Source organism: Lissotriton helveticus, chromosome 4_1 (assembly GCF_964261635.1).
Source record: "Lissotriton helveticus chromosome 4_1, aLisHel1.1, whole genome shotgun sequence".
In the NCBI taxonomy this organism is placed as follows: domain Eukaryota; kingdom Metazoa; phylum Chordata; class Amphibia; order Caudata; family Salamandridae; genus Lissotriton; species Lissotriton helveticus.
This window is the reverse complement of record NC_136063.1, coordinates 293,100,231-293,120,674: the sequence shown is the minus strand read 5'-3', so window position 1 is coordinate 293,120,674 and position 20,444 is coordinate 293,100,231. Positions and strand designations below refer to the sequence as shown.

Sequence of the window (20,444 nt, the reverse complement as noted above, 5' to 3'; positions counted from 1 at the left end):
ATAGATCCAACTTCTCCATAAAGTGAATTCAGCAATGACTGTTGACTAAGGGGGGGGGGGAAGAACTCCAATTCGCCAGCGGAGTGTGCGGAGATTTGCCTACTTTGCGCTCCGCTGAGAACGCTGAGTATAGGGCAAAACTCCGACTCCGCTGTGGAGTGGAGTTAGCCACCCCCCCTGCTAAATTGGAATGTCTGACAAAATATCGACGGACAGAAAATCGCCCTTCAAAAATATCGACACAGAAATATCGAAGTCCAATCTACATAAAGGTAAGTACAAAAATATCCGAAAAAAGATATCGTTGTCAAAAATATCGATGTTAAAAATATAGTTTTTTAAATGTTTTAATAATAATGTAAAATTAAGTCAATAATACATATAAGTAAAAGAAATATAGTTAAATGTATTAAAACATATTTAAAAATAATAACTAATACATATATAGGTCGATTCCGATCCGGTAAAATGCGCTCCGAATCGTCGTACGGAGAGTTTTTTCCCCATACGAATCGTACCCTTAGACGTCCCGTACGTACGACGAAGTACGATCCGTACCAGGTGCCAAACTCCGTACGAGTCGTACAGGACTCCGTACGACTCAGATCTCCGTACGAGTTTCACTCGGAACCGGCTGTACGCGACATCACTACGGTTCGCGGCTGGTTTTTACGACCCAGCAAGTACGATCCGTGTCGGGTACGTGCCGTACGACCCTTTTCCTACGGGAGCCGAAAACAGTCGTAAACGCAGAGTTCGCGCCGAAACAGGTACGAAACGCCCCCCCCCGGGTACGGCACGTACCCCCCATGATCGCAGGGGTACGCGCCGTACCCCTGTGATCATGCGGGGTACGCGCCGTACACCCAGCGTACATGGGGTACGCACCGTACCCCATGTACGATGGGTGTACGGCACGTACCCCATGTACGCTGGGTGTACGGCACGTACCCCGCATGATCACAGGGGTACGGCGCGTACCCCTGCGATCATGGGGGGTACGCGCCGTACGGTGTGTAGGTGATCGTGCGCTTTTCCGTACGAATCGACGTGTACCGTACGAATCGCGCCCGGGTAGGACGATCGGGATCGGAATCGTCCTGTCGTACGGCGTCCGTACGAGTCGTACGGAAACGGCTCCGGATACGAATCGTACGGACGGGGATTTTACCGGATCGGAATCGACCCCTTAATGTTAAAATGAATTAAACATATACATATAAATTAATATATATACTTACTCCACATATTGCAACATTAGGGAAAGCGTTGGATAGCGTCAGGGTAAAACTTACTATTTCCACTCCAGAGAGTGCAACAGTAGGGAAAGCGCAGGATAGCTTAGGGGTAAAAATTACTATTCTCACTCCAGTGAGTGCAACAGTAGTGAAAGCCCTTGATAGTGTAGAGGTAAAAATTACTATTCTCACTCCAGTGAGTGCAAAAGCAGGGAAAGCGTTGGATAGCGTAGGGGTAAAAATTACTATTCCCACTCCAAAGAGTGCAACAGTAGGGAAAGTGTTGGATAGCGTAGGGGTAAAAATGACTATTCCCACTCCAGTGAGTGCAACAGTGGGAAAGCGCTGGATAGCGTAGGGGTAAAAATTACTATTCCCACTCCAGTGAGTGCAACAGTAGGGAAAGTGTTGGATAGCTTAGGGGTAAAAAAATACTATTCCCATTCCAGTGAGTGCAACAGTAGGGAAAGTGTTGGATAGCCCATGAAACTCTGATTCAGACTCTAGAAGGAATAGGGGTGAGAGTGACAGCGCTGGAATGGGTAGAACATTTCCTATCACACAGGTCATTCCAGGTTTTCTCCAAAAATAATATCGCCAATATTCTGACCTCCCCTTATGGAGTTCCCCAGGGGTCAATCTTGAGTCCGCTACTTTTTAATATTTATATAACCCCTTTAGCAAAAATAGCAGAAGAAATGGACCTTACAATTTACTCCTACGCAGATGATACACAACTGGTGTTCTCCCTGTCAACAACAGACAAAGCTAACACCTCCTCTCTCCGCTGTGGGCTACAGAGAATGGCGAATTGGATGCACACCAAGAAATTAAAACTAAATGGGGAAAAAACTGAGCTGATCATCTTTGGAGAACAAAAGGAACTCTGGGGACCAGCCCATTGGCCCACAGAAATGGGCCCGACCCCGGTAGCGGTACAATCTGCTCGCAACCTAGGGGTAATAATCGATGACAAACTGTCCATGCGTGTGCAAGCAGCCAAAACAGCATCAACTTGCTTTGCCATTCTTAAGTGGCTGAGAAAAATCCTGTGGCAGCTCCCTGAAGGGGCGCAAAAAAACGTGATACAGGCCTTGATTGGCTCGAGATTAGACTATGGGAACATCCTATATCTAGGAGCCAATTAAGAGATCACGCGTCGACTACAGGTCGTCCAAAATGCGGCGGCAAGGGTACTTCTCCATCTCCCTGGGCGAACGAGTGTTTCTGAACATCTATGAAACTTACACTGGCTCAAGATGGGCGATAGAGCTAAATTTAAAGCACTGTGTTATATGTTCAGAATAAACACAGGGGAAGCCCCAGCTTACCTATGTAAGCTGGTACATAAATACATACCTTCTCGAAACCTTCGATCATTGCATCAGGCAAAATGTGTTGTCCCTAGGTTTAAACGGGTACGAATGGGCGGACGCTCTTTCGCCTACCTGGTGCCGGTTCGGTGGAATTCGCTCCCGCTGAAACTGCGTCTAGAACCAAGCTACATCAAATACCGGAAAGGCATTAAGGCATGGCTATTTAACCAATAAAATTCATTCCACCTGGTAAATACGGATCCAAGGCGCCGGGAAACCCTCTGGGTAGCTGTTGCGCCATATAAGTGAAATAAATAAATAATAAATAAATAAATAGCATAGGGGTAAAAATTACTATTCCCACTCCAGTGAGTGCAACAGTAGGGAAAGTGTTGGATAGCGTAGGGGTTAAAATTACTATTCCAACTCCAGTGAGTGTAACAGTGTGGAAAATGTAGGTTAGTGTAGGGGTTAAATTAACATACTTATCAATTAAATACTTTAAAAAAAAACATATTAATAATCAATTAACAAAAAATGTATTAATAAATACCAATAAAATAAAATGTATATTTACTTAAATAACATTAAATTACTTCCCACACTATTTCCCCTTTAACACACAACACACTACACATTAAAAAAGCACAATTAATTTCATTATCAATTAATATAAATTAATATTAAATTAATTATAATGAATACAATTATAACTTAGCCAATTAATAAAAGTGAATTACCAATTAATAATTAACAATACATTAATCAATAACAATAAAGAAAAACATATTCATTAATTAATTTAATTTAATTACTTCCCACCATATTTCCCTATAAACCCACAACCGACAACACATAAAAAATCACATAATTAATTTAATTAACAATTGAGCACTTAATAAAAATTAGTTACCAATAATAACTAATTAACAATAAATTAATTAACAATAAATAACAATTAATAATAATTGATTACAATTAATATAATTATAAAATTGACCAGTTAATATTAATGAATTACCAATTGATAATTAAGTAACACATAATTAATAATCAATAACAATAAATGAAAACATATTAATTAATTAATTATAATTACATTACTTCCCACCCTATTCCCCTATAAACTCACAACCCACTCTGATACTAAAAAGCAAAATGTACTTTAACAAAATTACTAATTTCTAAACATTTATTTAAACATTTATGAAAATACATTAAAAAATGTTAAACATACATATAAAATACATACTAATATACATAACACTAAAAAGAAATCGATATTATTGACAACAATATCTTTGCTAATGATATTACTTACTTCAATATTACTTACTTTGATATTAAAAAACGATAATACTTACCTTAAGGATTGATATTCTGGTCAACGATATTCTTGACTTCGATATTCTGTCCCTACGATACTAAAAACTCTATAATAAGGTAGGACGATATTTAAAAATCGATATTTCGACTGTGCACTGCTAAATTGGCACCCCGCCTCCACCCCCCTAATAAAAAATACTTTAAAAGTAATTTAAAAAGAAATATTCACTTACCTGTACTGCGACGTCCCCGGGCTGCCCTCCTCCTCCTCGCCGTACATCTTGCGAGAACTGTGCATGCACTCGCTTACATGCACATTGCATTGTGACAAATGTGCATGCGCATGCATGCATGAGACTTCTGTAGATAAGACATTAAAGCTGCTTCGAATGACTCGAGACCCAAAAAATCATCAACCCCCCATTGGTCTGCCCACCTGTGAAGGAGTTGCAGGCATAAAAAATGTCTTATAACCCTCCAGAAAGAAGCAGTTCATGGTGACCCATCACATCGAGACCTTTGATGAAAGTCAAGCACTTGCTGTAGAATGATAGGGGAAACACAAATATCGTTAGGGATCTTGCATGTCTTTTACCACCCCCCTCCCCGCACCCCGGCTGCTACCCTTAAGATTACACAGTCAGAATCCAGCTGCAACTGGGAACGGGGCTCCTTGAGAAAATTAAACCACTCATTAGAACCACCACCAAAGCTCTTTCTCTTGAGTTGCATAAAGTAATGTGCATCAGACTGACCTCATCTGCTGGCTTTCGCAAATTTAGAGTAGAATATGTGTAGTTGCTAAAAAATAGAACACTTTGGGGCCGATTCCGATCCGGTAAAATTCTCGTCCGTACGATTCGCATCCGGAGCAGTTTCCGTACGACTCGTACACACACCGTACGACTAGACGAGTACGATCCAGACCGGGATATCAGGATGCGATTTGTACGGTCCACGTCAGGTAAGGGCGATTCGTACGGAAAAGCGCACATTCACATACACACTGTATGGTGCATACCGATCCATGATCGCAGGGGTACGCACCGTACCCCTGCGATCATGGGGGGTACGCACCGTACACCCAGCGTATATGGGGTACGGTGTGTACACCCCAAGATTGCGGGGTATGGTGCGTACACCCCGTGATCGCAGGGGTACGCACCGTACCCCTGCGATCATGGGGGGTACGCACCGTACCCGGGGGGGCGTTCCGTACCTGTTTCGGGGCGAACTCTGCTTTTACAGCTGTTTTCGGCTCCCGTAGAAAAAGGGTCGTACGGTGCGTACCCAACACGAATCATACTTGCCGGTTCGGAAAAAGCAGCCACGAACCGTACAGATGTCGCGTACAGCGGGTTCCGAGGGAGATTCGTACGGGGATTTCATTCGTACGGTCCCTGTATGATTCGTACGGAGTCCAGCTCCCGGTACGGATCGTACTTCGTCGTACGTACGGGGGACGTTGCAGGGTACGATTCGTACGGGAAAAACGCTCCGAACGGCAATTCGGAGCGCTTTTTACCGAATCGGAATCGACCCCCATGTGTATTTCCTTCCAGCACGACAGCTTGGTCCTTACTTTACTACAGCATACTCTCACAGGCCGTGATGGTGGCTTTTAGCTCTTTCTATGAAAAGGGCAATTTATCAGGGTCCAAACCCAAAAGAAAGAAACGAGAGATGTGGCTGTTACATGGCTAATGGATTTTGCAGACTAATTGTACAAATTAGTCTGACTCTTCCTCTCTGCTGAATGTTGCATTTTTCTTGATTTTTTTCCCCAGCAAAGTGAAGTCATCTGGGCTTTCCTCTGGCCTTCCCCTTCTTCCAAGGGATGCAATCACTCTCTCTCTTCCTGTAATGATTCCACAACTGGGTCTTCAGAGCATGTGCTTGCCAGTTTCCTCAGAAGGGCTGGATCTATAGAGCCCCTTTCATTGAGTCTGTTTTTGTTTGTCCCTGTCCGAGTGCGCGTGTAGGAACCATAGATGCACGAATCTTCAGTAAACAGAGACCCTTCTGTTCACCACTCAGTCCCTCCATCTTTGACGTCTTCTCTTCCGCTCTCTTCACTCCACCTCTTCACTTCCTATCTGAGACCAGACAAAAATATTGAAAGGCTGTGCTTTAGTCAATCTCCGCTGAGCGATGGGCTTTCAGAGCACCCCCCACACCCCCGCAACCTAGTCCCAAGCTTTTTACACAACATTGGAAAAGGAGGTGTGAGTTGGCACAACATTTCTATCCTCTAGATCTCTCTGGAACCGCAAGGAACATTATATCCACAGGGGTGGGGGGGGGGGGGTGCTAAAGAAATTAGGAGCTAAAAGCAATAACTAAAGGTTTTGGTAAGATGCTTGGTTGCAAGGAAAAGTATTAGAAACACGTGCATAGTATAGAATGTATAGATAGACTAGAAAGAGAGGTGAACAAGTGATTTCCGCGAGGCCATGCATGATAACATGGTTGGCACTGAAAAGCACCTTACCAGGATACGGAAAAAGTGACAGAAGAAAGCTTGGAGTGGAAATATGTCTAAAAATAGGCAGAAACCTTTCAAGCATGTGTAGAAGGTATCCTTGTTCCCTGATGGAGGAGACAGAGCATGTCATGGTGTCAGGTGTATTGGGAAGGCTCTGCATGAGCCTAGGACTCTGGCTTAGGAATAAGGTACGGTTTGCTGCCTTCTCCTCTTCCAGCCAGGAGTACTGGTGCTCTCTGCTGTGAGTGCTTCACTCTGCTCTCCAGTTCACTGACTGGTGATCTATGTATTCACGAACTCCCTGCACGCTGCAGTCACACACTGGCACCATCCATGAAAACTAAACACGTCAAACATGTACTGCAGGTACAGTTTAGGATCCAGGTTGAGATGCTCAAAAACATACCTCAAACTTCTTAAATTTGATCACATCCTCAGACTAATGGGTGGCAGGGCCTGTCTTTATAGGGAGATTTCATTTTTAGATTTAACTGCTAATTTTATTTTGGAAAAGCGTGATGTTATTATGCTTCAATCTCAGCCATCCATGGTCCTGCAGCAGAGATGTGAGTATTGAACATTACAGGTTAGTGGCTCGCAAAATGCTTTTTCTCTAAACATAAAATCCAAAGTTTTGAAGCTCTTCACAAAAAACTCTTCTGAAATCCTATCATCATTTAAATAAGCATAAACAATTGGTCTACAGATCAAAGGAAAAGCCAGACCTGGCATTTTTTTTAAAGAAAAGCTTGGGCCATTATTTCCCACTCGCAGCTTAGATGCCAAGTGCGCTAGTAAAAGAGTGGTCCTCAGAATTGACTCTTACGCCATAACTCCAGCGTGTCCGGATCATGGGTGTTTAAATAAGGTACTTTGTGTACACACCAATGGGACACTCATGAACTCTGTGAATGTTTCTATCATTCTGTCGTTCCTATGGATATAGCTCCTTCTGTCTTAAAGCCGTGCACTTAGCAGAATCAGAAGATATTAACACATAAAGAGTGGAAATGATCCCGGATCGATCTTTTGGATGTCGAGCATTTGTTAAGGGCTTTAGGTTGTCAGTCCTGGAGGCCTACACTGCTAATCAGGCCTGATCTCTGCTAGCAGAGCTCAGCAGGGCAGAGGGATGGGTTCCAGAGGCTAAGCTTCCTTCATACATTGTTATCTGCTCCCTGTGGCCTGAGGGAGGATTGCTTCCCTGAGCTTCTGCAGGACAAGAAATTCGACTTGTTCTCTTCTAAAACAGCTTCTGATCAAAGTGTTATTGATTTGAAACAGCCTGGAGTCTATACACTGCTTGCAGATTGTGATCCTCACTGTAATCCATCTCAGCCTGGATGCACTCTCAGCCTGTCGCGAAACGCAAGGGCCAGTTGTATTTTTTAACATTTTGTTTCCTTGAGAGCAGTTGAGAACAGGATTGATGTTGTTTCAAAATGAGGGATGATGTGTATCTCAGCTCCCCATGTCAACACAGAAAGAAATGGTGGCTGGCTACGTTGCACGCTGGGTGACAATTGAGTGGACAACCTCTTAGTGTTTCCCATCAGCCGGTGAAATATATCTTCTGTGGCCACCACATTAAAACCCCCGCCAGTGTGACAACTGCTGCTCATAGGAACAGTTCGCAAGTCACACCGGAGTGCCCCCAGTAGATTTGGGATGGGGGGCTATTTAAGATGGTGCACAGCTGCTGCTCATTTTCCTTATTTCTGCACCTCCACAGTGAAAAGAACAACCTTTAGTAGGGTAGAACAACAACCCATACTTCAGTGTACAGTCATTGGTGTATCAGGTGGATCAGATCAGCTCTGGCATAGCACCACAATAAAAGAGAGCATTCCCATATTCCACAGCTTAGCAGGAGGCTTGCCTGCCAGCATCCTCCTTTCGCCCCAACAATTCAAGAGTGGGCACAGGGATAGCTGAAGCTGCTTGAGATACCAGAGCGAGATAGCTGAGGGAAGTAATGCGTGGGCAGAATGAACTGGCCTGTAACAAGAGTCACGTATTCGATCCCACACCGATTTACTCCACCTTTGTAAATTCTGGCGTGCTAACCCCCCTTGACTGGGATGGCTGGATTAGGGAGGTTGCCCACCATAGCTGGCTGTCACCCACACTATGGCATGCCTCGAACAAAACTCATCAAAACTAAGATACAACAAAGGCTGCATCACTAGCTGCACATACTGAGATCAGGGCTCGTATTGTACATAGGGCACTCTTTCGCTGTTTCAGCCACGGTGCACATTTCAAAATGAGGCCCTGCGGCAGACCGCAATAGTGCACCCCATTATAATGAATGAGCTGCATCCAGCATAATTGCGAACCTGCGCTGCCTTGGGGTCAGCACATTCAGTGAAAGACAGAGGGGCGTTTCCAAGCCACTCCATTGTTTCTCTGTACAGGTGAAAAGCTGCCTGCACTTTGAAGAGGAGTATAGGGAGTGACTTCACCCGCCTGCAGGGGGATGTTTGGGGTGTCCATGGGATACCCATTCCACCACCCGGAGGGCTGCTCTCAGGGGGTGCAACACAGTGTGCCACCTTTTTATTGAGCACTGTGTGTGCGCCTCCTCAGGGCATGTTTATAGACAGAGGTGCAGAGGCAAAGTGATGTTGTCATTTTGCATGGCGGTACAAAAGGGGGTGGTGATGGACGGAGCATCTGAACCAATCAAACACTCACACCCAGCCAAAAGATCTGGGTTTGATCCATCACCGTTCTTTAGCCCACTCTGCCACCCCAGGTCAGACATGGCTATATGCAAATCAGTCTGACCCTGTGCCTCATGGGAACAGTCCAGCCCGAACTGCCAAGCCATGCCTTCCCTGGACCGGAAACAAGCTTCCGAGGACCGGTTTCCGGTCCAGGGAAGGCATGGCTTGGCAGTTCGGGCTGGACTGTTCCCATGAGGCACAGGGTCAGACTGATTTGCATATAGCCATATCTGAACTGGGGTGGCAGAGTGGGCTAAAGAACAGTGATGGGTCAAACCCAGATCCTTTGACTGGGTGTGAGTGTTTGATTGGTTCAGATGCTCCGTCCATCACCACCCTCTTTTGTACTGCTTTTGGCCGCCGTCTGGCAGGGTATGCTCAGACGTGAGTCCCTTGCTCACTTTGCCACTGGATTCAAGCAAGCTGGGCTGAAGACGGCTGTAATGCCAGAAACCGGTCCTCGGAAGCTTGTTTCCGGTCCAGGGAAGGCATGGCTTGGCAGTTCAGGCTGGCCTTTTCCCATGAGGCACAGGGTCAGACTGATTTGCATATAGCCATGTCTGAACTGGGGTGGCAGAAGGGGCTAAAGAACGGTGATGGGTCAAACCCAGATCCTTTGACTGGGTGTGAGTGTTTGATTGGTTCAGATGCTCCGTCCATCACCACCCCCTTTTGTACCGCTTTCGGCCGCCATAAGTGTGGCAGGGTATGCTCAGACGTGAGTCCCTTGCTCACTTTGCCACTGGATTCAAGCAAGCGGGGCTGAAGACGGCTGTAATGCCAGAAACCGGTCCTCGGAAGCTCGTTTCTGGTCCAGGGAAGGCATGGCTTGGCAGTTCGGGCTGGACTGTTCCCATGAGGCACAGGGTCAGACTGATTTGCATATAGCCAGAGTGGGCTAAAGATTAGTGATGGGTCAAACCCAGATCCTTTGACTAGCTGTGAATGTTTGATTGGTTCAGATGCTCCGTCCATCACCACCCCCTTTTGTACCGCTTTTGGCCGCCATAAGTGTGGCAGGGTATGCTCAGACGTGAGTCCCTTGCTCACTTTGCCACTGGATTCAAGCAAGCCGGACTGAAGACGGCTGTAATGCCAGAAACCGGTCCTCGGAAGCTTGTTTCCGGTCCAGGGAAGGCATGGCTTGGCAGTTCGGGCTGGACTGTTCCCATGAGGCACAGGGTCAGACTGATTTGCATATAGCCATTTCTGAACTGGGGTGTCAGAGTGGGCTAAAGAACGGTGATGGGTCAAACCCAGATCCTTTGACTGGGTGTGAGTGTTTGATTGGTTCAGATGCTCCGTCCATCACCACCCCCTTTTGTACCGTCATTTTGCATGGGGCCACGCCTCTGTGCAAATGAGGGAACACACTTTCATGATAGCTCAAGCGTTACAAAGCTATGTAAACTACAACCCATCATCTTCACGCAGGATTGCAATAATTTAAACAAAAACACTTCCTCTAAAAAAAACTCACATTACAAATAATAATTTAGCACCAAGAAAACTGTGCGGAATACAAAAAGCAACAAGGGTCACATGCAAACAAAAAACAAAATTAGCACAGCCCGGGGCATCTGTTTGTATTGACCAATGAACTGTGATTAATTGGTGTTGAAAGTAGAAGAATGTCGAAAGAAACTATATAAAAATGTGTAAGATCCTGTGCCTCCTCCTTAATATTTCACCTTCGTTGGAGGATGCAGATACTTTGCAAATCTGAAGCCACTCATTGATACTATACTTCCTCCAAATTGTTTAACTCCTAAAGTACATATTAACATGATAAACCCGGCCCTGAAGGGAACTACTTTGTGTGTGGATGTGCTCTCTTTGAAAAGGCAATTACATCCAACAATGGAATCAATAAAGGCATATCATTTGAGAAATAACTTAATTACAGTGTATACATTAAATGATGACAAAAAAAGTCCCAGGAACAGGTTTAATGGAGTTATAGTGTCAGCAAAATACAAACAAATTAAATTGACATAAGTCATAGGGCAGCATCAATGGTGCTTTTGAGGTTGGGTACTCAGGGAACAGGTGAACACTATGTGCTCGTGAAAAAATATTAAACAACACAAATAAAAAACTAATAAAGAAAGCTACAGCATATTGGACTATTACTCAAACTGAAGCTATGCATGAATTGATACAGTTATAAAGAAATGTATATCATCATGTCATAATTCAGAGTCCAAATCTAGCGTCTGCAATGCAAGTCGACGGCATTTTGACCTTTGAGACTGGAGGTCATCATCAGGACCTAGATAACACTACATTGAGTGATAGCTGCCTAATGAATAAAAAAGAAAGACTATATAAAAAGTGAATATACATGTGAAAGGCAGCATGCTGTAACTCATAGTGAAGAGACAGGTAATGGCTGAAGTGGGCTAACACTGCCCTTTGATGCATGCAGGAGTAGGTGAAAAAACACGTGAACGATTCAGCTCCAGACTGTTGGATGAAGACTGGCTGAAAACCCCTCTAAATAGCTATACTATGCATACTTTTAGTAAAATTTAAATGTCTTGGCTAACACAGACCTAAAAAAAGTGATTGGACTGGCATTGGCAGCTAGCCTTGCCCTTGAGAAAGATGGCAAGAAAGAAAAGAATGGGGGTCAGAAAGGGAACAAAGGCAAAATGAAAGAAAGAAGGGAAGAAGGAAAGAGCCAAAAAAAGAAACCAAGACTGCAAGACAAAAGGAAAGAGTAAAAAAAGAAAGCAAGATGAAAAAAAAGAAGGGAAGAGCCAAAAAAGATAGAAGGAAAAAAAAGAAGGAACAAGCACAAAAAGAAACAAGGATATAAAGAAGGAAAGAGCAAGAAAAAAAGAAAGAACACAAAAGAAAGGAAAGAAAGAAGGAAAGAGAAAAAAGAAGGAAGGAAGAAAGGAAAGCAGAGACAAAGGAAGATGGAAGTAAAATAAATTAAATAAATGAAGAAGAAAAAAAGGAAATAATGCACAAAAGAAAGAAAGTTGGAAAAAAGAAATAAAGTAGGTACGCATGAAAGATAGGCAACACAGAAAACTAGAAGGAAAGAAAAAAGGCACTAAGGCAAAAAGAAACAACAAAGAAAAGAAGTAAAGAAAAAGGAAAGGCAAGAATGAAAAAAGAAGGTAAAAAAGAAAGAAATAAGGCAAAGGAAAGAAAGAAAAGAAAAGGCAAAAATGTAAGAAGAAAAAATAAGGAAAGAAGACAAAAAACAAAGAAAGAAGAAAAAGGGAATGAAAGAAGGCAAGAAAGGTGGAAAAATGGAACTAAGGAAAGAAGAAAAAGAAAGAAAAGAAGAAAGAAGGTAAAAAGAAAGAAAAGAAAGAAATAAGGAACAAAAGAAGAACTAAAGACAAAAGAACAAAAAAAGAATGAAGGGAAAAGGAAAGAAGGAAAGAAAAAAGGAAAGAAAGGAGATGGAATGAAAAAAGAAAGAAGGTTCACTGTATAAAGTGTCCTGCAAATTGAGCTCAATAAAGTTTGCTTTGCTTCCTGGGCCATGTTTGCTAAAGAAGCATTGGTGAAATCAAGTCCAGGAACACAATATGGTATACTGTGAAAGAGCAGCATTCCACTTCAATCGGCATTTACAACAGCATTGGAAGGAGACAGGAACTGATAAAGCTGGAATGTGCCCTGCACTCATTTCAAATGCGTCCTACTGTCGCATCAGGCAACATTGGCACTTAAGGGGATACGCGGTTTGTGGATGAGCACCATGTGAAAGACCAAAATGCAGTCATTTAAAGTGATGTTAACCAGAATTAAGTAGGCTGATCCATTGCCCGATGCTGTGTGCTGCAGTGGGTGGAAGCGAAGACTGACACAACAACAGTCCAATGAGTGAAGTGAAATGGCTGAATGCCTCTTTAAGTATGTATGCTAAACATATTATTTTCGTAAAATCGAAAGGTCTTGTCCAACGCCTAACATTTAAGTCCAACTTCCAGATTGCACCCAGGAAATGGAGCAAGCAGTCCTACGCACTCCTTCTTCGTGTCTGGATTCAGCAAGATAGGTGTGGCCAGAGGCGCAACTAGAGTCAAATTTCGGCGGGGGCTAAGAAAAATATTTCGGGGGGGCTGAATCTTTAGGCAATTGGCAGAGTCGAACTGCAGGGGATCTTAGAAGGGGTGAATCAACAACAAAGTCCCTTGAACATGCACAAGGTCTTTTAAAGACCTGTGAAGTGCTCGGGTGCAGCTGTGAGCGGGCCCGGGAAGCGTCTCATTCTGGGCTGCCACACACGATGGGGGAGGCTGAAGCTCTTTGAGGCCAATGGGTGTTGTGCGCCTGGGTGTGGCTTTTTTTGCTGTATCACCGGTCTCCGATGTCCAAAAACGATCCATCTCGCATGTCTGGGCTGGTTCATCTTAGTATTGTTCCACATGTTGTGCCCTGAGTCTGTGCGGAAATGCGATATTGCCCAAGAAGCCTCCGGTCCAGCACCTCCTGCACTTTCAAAAGCCTGAAATCGGCTATATTAAGAAGTCCAGATTTTCAAGCATGTGGTGACCCAGCTTCCTGATGGAACCCGGGCCGGGAAGGCGAAGCCGGACCCAATGGGGGCCCCGGACAAACGCAGTCTGGGGGCGGGAAGCCCCTCCCTGCCCATTTACATAGCCCGCTAGAGGCGGGGACCAAGATTGGTCACCCCAGGGCGAGCTTGGGCCCCCGCCCAATCTGGGGGCGAGCTGACCACGACGAGGGGGAATGATAAATAGGGGCAACAGGCCCAAGAAAGCACAACCCCCCTCTGAGAAGTTGAAGCCTAGACCCGTGAATTGGAGGCCCAGACAGGAGTCCCCTCCCTTCCCTGGAAATTAAGGAGGTTGGGTCCACACGATGAACAACGTTGATTGCAAAGACAATGAAATGTGTTACCATGGATATTAAGAGGGCAATTGGTATGACCATGAATTTTGCAAAATGTATAAACATGTTATGTTGAATAAACTGCGCCTTTTAAGGCACCAAAGCACTTTTGTCAGTGGTGCGATTTGAGGGTCAATATGGATGCAGTTTGAAGCACTGGAGAGGGGGGGGACAACTCGCCTCATGGAAGGGGTTTGTCTGTGGCCTGCTGCTGTTGTTGCTTTCTCGCCTCCTTGATTGAAAAATGGTCACTATGTTTGAATTTTGTGGAAGTTTACTATTTTTTTGGTATTCACAAACAACAATTTTGATGTTACCATTGGTAATTTACAACTGCAGAGACTCTGCACTCCTGGTGGAGAACCCACACATAACAAGTTAGACCTGTCCTGTCTTTTTATGTGCAGAGTTCTCTGCCTGACTGCGGAGTCTCTGTAGTTGTAAAATTGCTATTGGTGAAATTAAACTCGTAGTTTGTGAATACCAAAAAATAGTAAACTTACTCAGTGTAAATTTACCTATGTGAATCAGGCCATCAGGGTCTGACGTCCTCCCGTTTAGCACGTGCTGACAGTAGGAGTCTCGCCTGATGTCTATAGTTTCACTTTGATCTTGCTTTCAGCCTACTTTGTTGACGCTGCACAAAGATGTCTTGTTTTGCTGTGTTTTGAGGATGGAAACACAAGTGACTGCGCTGGTTCAGTCTGCAGCTTAAGCTGATCTTGTTGACAAGATAGTAAAGTTGTGTGCGTGTTGTAAACCGTCCGATTGCCAGGCAAACACTTTAGTACTACACCAGATAATAGTCATGTCTCTTAATACCAAAGGCACAGGCGCTGCTGAAGCACCTACACATCTCTGGCACACTTTAGTTTCATAATGAAGTACCACATGCTAATCAGGTAAGATGTAACTAGACTGTGTGAGAAAATCTATAGGTAATTAGGCTGTTAGGATGAAGGGAGTCTGAGTCAATGTCACCTACAAAGGTGAACTAGTTTCCAGAGTGAATCCCTTGTTCATCATTGGTAGCCAGGCATGAGCAGCAAGGCCGTGCTCGGAGACAGTGAAAAACTGAAATAATAAAATGGTAAAATAGTGAAGACAATATCGTGTAGGGATCTAAAGAAAACGACTTTATAGGAAAGCATTGAAAACATGTTTAATATTGTCCTCCGGAGGCCACAAAAATGTTAACAAAATGTCAAAGTGTCTTCCATGTTTTCCCAGTTGCTAGTGGGTTTTCACAGCTGTGCTTTCAAGCCCACAGAGAGCTTTTATACCGAGGCACTGTATTGATATTGACAATCACATAACTTAACACAGAGGGTTATGGGAGTCTGGGTTTTTGTGCAGGCTTCAAAGTGTGCATGTAACAATCAGTGTCGGTCAGCATGCCGCGCCCAGCTTCTGATTTCATCTGTTTCGTTCCTCAGGTTCCATAGAGCTGACTCTGAATGGGTTCCCTCGTGGAGCGAAGTCTGCGAAGAACTGTGACATAGGCATGATGACAGGCGTGAAGGAGGAGAACAAAATCTCCATTTTCCAGCAGAAACGAATCCGAGGCTGGTGGCCATTTTTGAAGTCTGGAGAACTCACGGTAAGACACAAGCCTGGTGCTGGGAGCAGACACTGACTTGGTGCATTAGTGTACCGACCTGAGGCTGAAAAGGGACACTGACTCGGTGCATCAGTATATAGCCCTGGTGCTGGGAGAAGAGACTGTCTGTGCATCAGCATACAGGCCTGGGAGTAGATACTGACTCTGTCCATCAGTATAGAGACATGAGGCTGGAAGCAGACACTGACGCAGTGCAACAGTATACAAGGCTGAGGTTGGAGGCAGACCCTGACGCAGTGCATCAGTATACAAGGCTGAGGTTGGAAGCAGACACTGACGCAGTGCATCAGTATACAGGGCTGGGGCTGGAAATAGACACTGATGCAGTGCATCAGTACACAGGGCTCGGGCTGGAAATAGACACTGAAGTAGTGCATCAGTATACAGGGCTGGGGCTGATAATAGACACTGACGCAGTGCATCAGTATAAAATACAGGGGCTGGAAATAGACACTGATGCAGTGCATCAGTATACAGGGCAGGGGCTGGAAATAGACACTGACTCAGTGCATCAGTATAAATGGCTGAGGCTGGAAATACACACAGATGCAGTGCATCAGTATACAGGGCTGGGGCTGGAAGCAGACACTGACACAGTGCATCAGTATACAGGGCTGGGGCTGGAAATTGACACTGACGTAGTGCATCAGTATACAGGGCTGGGGCTGGAAATAGACATTGATGCAGTGCATCAGTACACAGGGCTCGGGCTGGAAATAGACGCTGACGCAGAGCATCAGTATACAGGGCTGGGGCTGGAAATAGACACTGACACAGTGCATCAGTATACAAGGCTGAGGTTGGAAATAGACATTGATGCAGTGCATCAGTATACAGGTGAAGAACCGGGTCTTTCAGAACCGGCGTCGTCAGGGACACGCCCGATGTCTTCGGGTTCCCCTATCCTGGCAAACAGAGACACGGAATACTTCTAGGTGGCGTCAGAGATCAAATTTATTAGCTGCAGCTAGTAACAGTGAACCAAGCAATACAACACGGTGTACAACTCAGGCGACTGCTCAATTTTCGTAGAGCAAGACACTACTTTTTATGCTGTTTTCGGACAATTACGAATGCACACCCATTGCGGCAAATTCTGACAGATAGAAACACATTTCTATACATTATCACATTCCAAAAAGCTCACTTTACATCGTACCAACCCCACAAGTTCATTATTAGGACTGTCCCAAATTCGATTACCAAAAGCCGGACAAATCCATAATTGAAAGCACTACCCATGTAATGAAAAGACATAAAGAAAAGAGCAATTCAGATGTGGAGTAGGATAAGATATGTGCAAGAAACTAAAAGTTAACGATATCCTGAACATTGATTGGAAACCCTAGACAAGATCTGCTAAAGAAACTAGTTTCGTGAAAGGGTCAGTTTCAGGTGAAGGGGTCAGCATCTTGCAGTTCACTTGCAAGTCGAAAAGGCCCACGTTAAATGCTTACATGAACAACGAGGCCCATGCAACTTCGTTCGTTCGTATATGCCTATGGCCTACGTGAGGGCAACACAAAATGGCGTCGCAAATAACGTAAAACAAAATGGAGTCCGGTTCCAAAAACCACGGAACCTCAGGCCCTCCTTTTGCCATTACGTAGGCAATAACCTAAACTCTCGTCAATCTGAATCCAGGTCTATATCTATTCTCATCAGATCATGAAGGTGTTGCTGTAACATCATCTTACTATCCTTCGCTTCTCTTGAGATGGGTCTTCTCACACAGATCGTAGCACAAAGGCCACAAATGGCGGGACCACACTGGATGCATAAGCAACACGAGAAAAGGATTGCTAAAGCCATACCAAGAAACATCAGAATCTTCCCTCCCCATTTGGACAGCAGTTCCCAAAACCATCCCATCAACGACCAGTTACCTTCGTCTACATGTATAGATTCAGCAGACTTATGCACTTTCTGGATGGCTTGGTACACCGTCGGGGCATTATCTGGTATGAAAACGCAGCAGCTAGATCCGATCAATTTACATACTCCACCTCTATCTGCAAGTATATTATCTAAAACAAAGCGGTTCTGTAATGTCATAAGGCGATCCGCTTGAAGCTCAGCTGTAATATTACTAAGGGCACCTGCAGTCTCATTTATAGTGGCCTCAACCACTCTCGTAAGCTGACGAATATTCCTACTATTAGCCATAGGACCCCAAAAGGGCAGGAAACCCTTAAAGAAGTCTCCAACGTCTTGTGCGACAGTATCTTTCGCATCGATAATACCTCTACCATATCTTGTCTTATGGTAGTTAAAAGCAGCTGTATATGTAGGGGGAAGCAAAAACGCTACATAACATGTGCCCGAAAAATCAGACGGCAACCATGTATATGCTCTGTCATAACAAACAAAATACGTGCCTTTAGCTGGCACGAATGGAGGAGATTTCTGGGACGTATAAACGTATGTATGAACACACACACTTTTACCAAGCTGAGCTCTCGGATTCTGACCATTACCTTGCAAACAAAGATGACCTTGGTGGGGTACAATCCAAATCGGAGGAGACCTTCGCTGTCTCTCTTTCTCTGTCAAGCTAACACTATATGTCGACTTATTCCAAACGACATATGCTCGCACTTCATCTTTAGGGATAGCGTTATACGCGTCGATATCTCTAATCATATCAACTATTCCCCGTATCAAGGCATTATTACTCGCATTGTCTTTAACAGAACGTACAGAAGAGGCTTCATTCGCATAGATAAACATTGATTGGAGTGCCCAAACTGACCCATTAGGCGAAAAAGGCAAAACCAAATATGGCATTCCCTTATCTGTCGTATGTGGCATAAGACCATACACCCAACAATTCGTGGTATTTATGACTAACTGATGCTGATGCAACATCTGTATGAACGAATTGTTCACAAATTCGGATCTTCGTGTCTGTTCATGTTCAGGTAACGTATGAAACTCACGTGGAGAAACAGTAGAAAAAGAAAGTATAGGTTGGGAGGTAGATGTAAGCGGCAATTGTGTGACATAGAAAATCTAACCCACACAAGCTAATGTAATATTCAAAAGCATTAGAAAAACATTATTAAAAAACATTTGCTAGGAACCAATATACATATTCTCACTTTAGGATCAACTTTTCTAACACTCTTATCAGACTCAAAAGACTCCGTCCTCTAACGTGCTGCTCACGGCTAATACCTTCTTCACTTAAGTGTGCACCAAGATTGCACTAACGACCCTGAACCACAGACCTTGTGTCAATATGTGGCTCACCCCTTAAGGCTGTACCGCGACCCTGCAGCTGAGTCCGGATGGTGACTCGAAAAAGGAAAAAGCAAAAAAAAGTCTGTTGATCTGACAAGGTGTAGTTCAATACATATAAAAAAATCTTTATTAGTCCTTAGGAATAGGCTTTCTTGGCCTCAAATCGTAGCGTTCTTTATCAGGTACAGTTGGATCCTTAAATAAAAGTTCCGGATTGGTGGTGTCAATCTTTAGATGAGGAGGCACAGCAGCTTGCAGAACATCATCATCCTCGCGTTTTGACCGTGTCCATGTCAAATGAGCATCACTAAAAGGCACAAATCTAGGGACTTTCTCACAATCCCAGTCAGCTATACCATCCCTCACCCACTGATCATACGGTAAAGGCAAAGGAACTTTTTTACAGTGGGTGGCATGCACCCAGTTCTTTTTGCCAGCTACTCTAACAGCGGTTCTAGTAACCAAAAGGACTAAGTAAGGACCAATACATCTAGGTTCCAAATTCTTGGTACGCTGGAAGTTCTTGACCAGGATGTAGTGACCAGGTTGGATCGTGTGTGCTGGATCTGTAGTAGCTGTCAGAAAACTGTCATAGACCTGTTGGTGGAGAACACGTAATTTAGCAGTCAAGTCATGTAAGTAATCCACCAACATAGGGTACTCAATACTGCTGTATTCTTTAGGACGAGGCACACCCCAAGCATTCACTGGACGACCAAAAACTATTTCGTATGGGCTAAGTCCCACACGAGAATGCACTGTCGTCCTTGTTGACAAAAGAGCCAACGGCAAGGCATCCGACCATGTACGACCAGTGCCCGCTTGTACCATAGCTATTTTCAGCTTCAAGGTACCATTGTAGCATTCAACAAGTCCAGCAGACTGGGGGTGATTTGCTGCGTGGAACTTCTAATTTATTCCCAAACCAGAGCATACTTACTTCATGATATGACCCACAAATTCACTCCCATTGTCCGACCATACAATTCTCGGCAAACCATACCTAGGGAAGTACTCTCTCAGCAAAACCTTGGCTGTAGACAAGGCAGTATTATCCTTTAGGGGGTAGGCCTCTATCCATCTGGAAAAGGCACAAACAACCACAAGGACATACTTCAAATTATTACATCTCTCCATGTGAATATAATCTAGCTGTATCACCTCAAACGGATACGTCGGGGGAGCAAAATGACCAGCTGGAGTTGGAGTTCCCTTACCAGGATTATACTTCAGACAAATCATACAATGTTTCACCACGTTCTCTGCACATTTCGGAATTCCAGCATTCTGCCAAACTGGAGCCAACAACCTACATATTCCCTTCGAACTGATATGAGCAATTCCATGAGCCATTGTAACCACTGGGAGCACATACGCATCCGGTAACAACCATCGCTGTTATTCTGACAACTCAACCCAACAACCTGTCGGATCCAACATACCCGTAGTCTCTCTCCACGTACTCACTTCTTTCTCTGTAGCTTCAGCCTGAATCATTTTCACACTTTCTATTGTGTCTCCACACATTCCACCAGCTATAACCCAATTAGCTGGGCCTGCAACATACATACGGCTCATGTCTTTCGCCGTTTCCTTCGCAACTTC

At 44.3% G+C, this 20,444-nt stretch overlaps 1 protein-coding gene across 1 annotated transcript in view; it reads left to right on the top strand.

The window, feature by feature from the left end:
- FER1L6 (fer-1 like family member 6) overlaps positions 1-20,444 on the top strand; it is a 777,028-nt gene that overhangs the window by 702,465 nt on the left and 54,119 nt on the right. Inside the window, exon 39 of the mRNA XM_078686795.1 lies at positions 15,412-15,575. Coding sequence (XP_078542921.1) covers positions 15,412-15,575 — 164 coding nt within the window. The remainder of the gene's footprint in view (positions 1-15,411; positions 15,576-20,444) is intronic.